This window comes from Penaeus japonicus, unplaced genomic scaffold (assembly GCF_977035675.1).
Source record: "Penaeus japonicus unplaced genomic scaffold, GWHDUDI00000001_assembly GWHDUDI00000008, whole genome shotgun sequence".
In the NCBI taxonomy this organism is placed as follows: domain Eukaryota; kingdom Metazoa; phylum Arthropoda; class Malacostraca; order Decapoda; family Penaeidae; genus Penaeus; species Penaeus japonicus.
The window spans coordinates 9,238,643-9,243,642 of record NW_028234410.1 but is presented as its reverse complement, the minus strand read 5'-3'; the positions used below and the strand labels follow the sequence as shown (position 1 = coordinate 9,243,642).

At 44.6% G+C, this 5,000-nt stretch overlaps 1 protein-coding gene across 34 annotated transcripts in view; it reads left to right on the top strand.

Moving 5' to 3' along the window:
* The window catches only part of brp (ELKS/RAB6-interacting/CAST family member bruchpilot), a 305,657-nt gene that overhangs the window by 269,543 nt on the left and 31,114 nt on the right, over nucleotides 1–5,000 (top strand). For 30 of the 34 annotated variants that reach the window (XM_086539049.1, XM_086539052.1, XM_086539047.1 and 27 more), the window contains 2 exons: nucleotides 1,413–1,565; nucleotides 2,002–2,190. In XM_086539049.1, coding sequence (XP_086395175.1) covers nucleotides 1,413–1,565; nucleotides 2,002–2,190 — 342 coding nt within the window. The remainder of the gene's footprint in view (nucleotides 1–1,412; nucleotides 1,566–2,001; nucleotides 2,191–5,000) is intronic. The other 4 variants (XM_086539056.1, XM_086539059.1, XM_086539071.1 and 1 more) reach the window with 1 other exon arrangement.

The following is a 5,000-nucleotide window of genomic DNA, read 5'->3' as shown; positions in this document are numbered from 1 at the left end:
CTTTGTGTGTGTGTGTGTGTGTGTGTGTGTGTGTGTGTGTGTGTGTGTGTGAATTCATGCGCCGCTAAGCTTAATCGAAGATCGCAAGAAGGTAAAGGGTAAAGTCCTAATGAACTATTTTCACACTAGCCTATCTAAATGATTATAGAAACTGTCGTACTTTTCATCACGCACAAGTACTTCTCCAGGACCACCTAGCGAACGCGATCTAACCAATTTAACAATCCCAAGCCTTTGAAATTCCCCTTGCGCCGTGTCAACAACAGGTTCCGACTGCTGTCCTCGGTCGTTGCCGCCGGATTTCAAACATCGCTTGAAGCAAAGACTGCTGGATCCCCGTCGCAAAGAACGGAACCCTTTGGTCATGTATTTCCCTTGTTATGTGAACGTATTTTGTTTTCATACTTACTGATTACTCCTTTTCTCGGTTTGTGACCTTTGGATCTTCTTGGTCTTCTTCCATTCCTACTCTCTAAACTTCTTGGATTGAAAATCTCTCACAAGGGCTTACGCTTTCATTGTTAAAGGGGGAGGGGGGGAGGGGGAAGGGGGCTTTGCTTCGAACTGTGTCATTGTTTTTTTCCTTCGAAATCATAATAAAAAAGACAAGTAGAAGGATCGAAAGATCCGTGGTGAATCTTACAGCAAGATAAGGACAAGGTTGTGTCATGGCTTCACTCCAAGGACATTTAGAGAGTCTTAAGATCTCTTCTTTTTTTAGTATTTTCGAGTTACCAAACTTGCATCTTGTTTTTTTTCATTATTTTCAACATTTTCTTTACTCAACTCTCGTTCAGCCTATTTTTTTTTTTGCTGACATCACTATTATATTTTTTTCATATCTCTAGCCCATCCTCCGACCACGCCTATCCGACCAACATAGTATTCAAGTGCTCTCTAACAACCTTGGAGTGAAGCTGTGCCTTTTGGGGAAAACGAATCTCTCAAAGTATTGATGCGAAGGTGTGTAAAGAGCGCATACATCGACTTCATTAAGCTCGGCAACCATTTGTGTCTGCGTCCACTCCAACGCCTTAGAGAGCAAGCCAAGAGCCGTAGGCGCGCGGGCGGGCTGGCGGGCGTCCTTTGTACCCTTCAGCCCCGTGTGTCTGTGACGACCTGTGCTGCCACAGGTGTTCCCGTTGTCCTCCTGCCTGTGATCTTGGCGCTCACTTACATTTCCTGCAAACGTCTTTCGACATTTCGCATGGTCTATATTTTGGGGTCTATTTCCTTGGGATGAATTAGCCTTTTCTCTTATGGTTCGACTCTCAGAGGGATTCCTGTTTTGCCTAGTGGTTTCACATTGACCATCCATAACCCTAGGAATGACTGATGGTCAAAGCAGCTGAAGTAGAGAGGCGCCCAGTCAGGACTTACTTAACGAAGAAACGCCGTTCTTCCTCTGACAGGTCCAAGCAGAGCGCGAGAAGCTGGCCTACGACTACGACCAGATCCAGAGCCAGCTGGACAAGGCGCATGGCCAGAGCGCAAGGCTGGCCAAGGAGCGCGAGACCCTGCAGCTCGAGGCCGACCGCTTGCGGGAGAAGCACGACAAGGTTCAGGTAAGTTAGCCGCCACCGCCCCGTGCCCTTCAACCCCCTCCCCAGCCTGCTTGTGTGCCCCAAGCATGCAAAGTCCGGTGTGACGCCATAGCCATTACAGCACCTCGTGTTGATATATCAATACCGAAGGCTTCTTTTGTAGCTTTTAGAAGTATGTAGCGCCACGTTGGAACTGTTTATTTTATGATGGTTGATATATTATTATTTTTTCTCCCCCCGATTTTTTAATGCTAGCTGACTTGGAATCCTGGTGCATCCAGCTTGCAAGGCTTTTTGAGTTGACAGAATAATAATGTTGATAAAAGTCGTTCATGCTTACTGCGAGAACTGAGCTTTGATTATACGTGAAGCATCGCCAGCCTCGACACCTATACCTCTCCTCCCCTCACCTGCCTCTGAAGCCACCTGGCTAACCTACCAGCTGGTTCTCCCTCAGACGCAGTTGGCGCGCCTGCAGAAAGAGCGGGAGTCGGCCGCTTCCGAGGTGGACGCGCTCACCGAGAAGGTGGACTTGTTGCAGGCGCAGCTTGGCAAGGCTCAGAGGGACCGAGAGAACGCGCTCGGGGACATGGAACTACTCAAGGAAAAGTACGAGAAGACGTCGGCTCAGACGCAGAAACTCATGGTGGGTGATGCTTGCTGGAGGAATCTCACGGCCTCCACACCGACTCGCGGAGAGGGCCTGGGAGAGGGTCTTGAGTATAGGAGGGAGGGATAGCTCTAGGGGCACGAGGGGTCCTGTTGAATAGTCCTCACTAGGTCTTCCTTTTGATAACGGAGTAACAGCCATTAGAGATAGGAGAGCACTGACGGTTTAGAGACACTGACTGCTTGACTGTGATGTAGCTTCACATTAGTTTTTTATAAGGGGAAGCTAGTGCAAAGAACGATAAGCGGACCCTCACAACCTCGACAAGCAAAGAACCATCAATGAACCTGGCTTCTACGTCAACCGACACCTTGAGCGTTTAATTAAAGAGTATCCTCGCCGGCGGGTTGTAAACAGACCTCGTTCTCAAACCTTCGTCCGAAACTGAAATGTATTCGTTCAGTAAAATCTCGCTAATTTCATTGAAAAGTCATGAAACAAACTATCATACTGGCAAAAATTTTAAAAGGCCGACGTGTGTAATTTCCAGAGCAAACTCGACCAGGATTTCTTTCTCCTCTAATTTCCTTTGTAGAAGAATCGTTATTAATGTAACGTTGCAGATCTGATACGATTTAGAATTTGAGAAATGTTTCTAAATTATTGTTTCGTAGTTGCGGTGAAATTAGTTAACAATGATTCATTTTTGTACCCTTTTTTCATGAGTTTCTCCCACACCCATTAACACTTAAGCATAGTCTGCATGGAATGGCCATATATACATATCTAAGTTTATTTTTGTTTAGTCATGGAGATTCTGTGATGTCCAGAACTTGAAAGCAAAGCATGCGAGTTGATTTAAGAGCTAAAGAAACGCTTTCCCAAAAGAAAAAAAAAATGGAAAGGTAAAAAAAAAAAAAGTGTTTTAGGGTGAGTATTCAGCTTTTTCCCGCTTCGGCTCCGCGCTTTCCTGTGACGCTGAGGTGTTGTCTTGCTCTCCAACAGTAATGGATAAGTGGAGAGTGGGTTCTGAATATAACTGATTATCCAAAATTGAATTAGTTGGATAAAGAAATCCATTTCAGTAGAAGAGACAATAACAATCACAGTAAAACCATTATGCCGTCTGCATCATTTAAAACTCTGTTAGACTTCCAAACTTTCATTATATATTTCAAGTCTAGAATCTGCATCACTTTTTTTTTCTCCTTTTTTTTTGGCTTCTACCACTTTTTAACATGCACATGGATTCTTCTAAATGATTTGTTTTGTTTTTCTTTGAGTATGGAGTGAAAAACGGCACTAAACAACCAACTCAAAATTTTCTCTTTGTCCGCCACTCTCTTCCCCTTTTCCTAAATTCATGCACTTTTTAACAAAATCTTTCTCTATATGTCTGATTTTGTCCCCTTTCTCTCTCTCTCTCTCTCTTTCTCCTTTTGTCTGTCCTCTTTTACTCTTTTTTTTTTATCAGCCTGTTTTCCAAAATCTTTGAGATTTCTCACCTCTCTTGCATAATTCGTTTGATTCTGTATTCTTATTGACTTGTCTTTCTCGTTACCCTCTTTCTACTGACTTACTCCCTTTTGCCAGGTTTTGTTTTGGGCTATCTGGTGTATGGATGCGTCGTGTGTGTGTGTTTCATTCGAGACGAACACACACACAGACACACACTCACTCACTCACTCACTCACTCACTCACTCACTCACTCACTCACTCACTCATTCTCACTCACACATACACTCACTCACTCACTCACTCACTCACTCACTCACTCACTCATTCTTACTCACACATACACTCACTCACTCACTCACTCACTTACTCACTCATTCACTCACACACTCACTTACTCACTCATTCACTCACTCACTCACTTACTCACTCATTCACTCACTCACTCACTCATTCACTCACTCACTCACTCATTCACTCACACACTCACTCACTCACTCATTCACTCTCACTCACTCACTCACTCATTCTCACTCACACATACACTCACTCACTCACTCACTCACTCACTCACTCACTCACTCACTCATTCTTACTCACACATACACTCACTCACTCACTCACTCACTTACTCACTCATTCACTCACACACTCACTTACTCACTCATTCACTCACTCACTCACTTACTCACTCATTCACTCACTCACTCACTCACTCACTCACTCACTCACTCACTCACACACTCACTCACTCATTCACTCTCACTCACTCACTCACTTACTCACTCATTCACTCACACATTCATTCACTCACACACTCACTCACTCACTCACTTACTCACTCATTCACTCACTCACTCATTCACTCACACTCATTCACTCACACACTCACTCACTCACTCACTCACACATACACTCACTCACACTCACACTCACTCACTCACATATACACTCACACTCACTCACACATGTACTCACTCACTCACTCATACACGCCCGCACACACTCTCTCTCACTCTCTCTCTCTCTCTCTCTCTCTCTCTCTCTCTCTCTCTCTCTCTCTCTCTCTCTCTCTCTCACTCTCTCTCACTCTCACTCTCACTCACACATACACTCACACTTACTCACACACTCACTCATACACTAACTCACACTCATACATACACTCACTCACACTCACACATACACTCACTCACTCACACACGCACACACACGCACACACACACATACACACACACACACACACACACACACACACACACACACACACACACACACACACACACACACACACACACACACACACACACACACACACACACACGCAACTGTGAATGTGTGTTCAAGGTAAAGATTAATCCTTTTCTATATCCATATCTTTCTCTTTAGC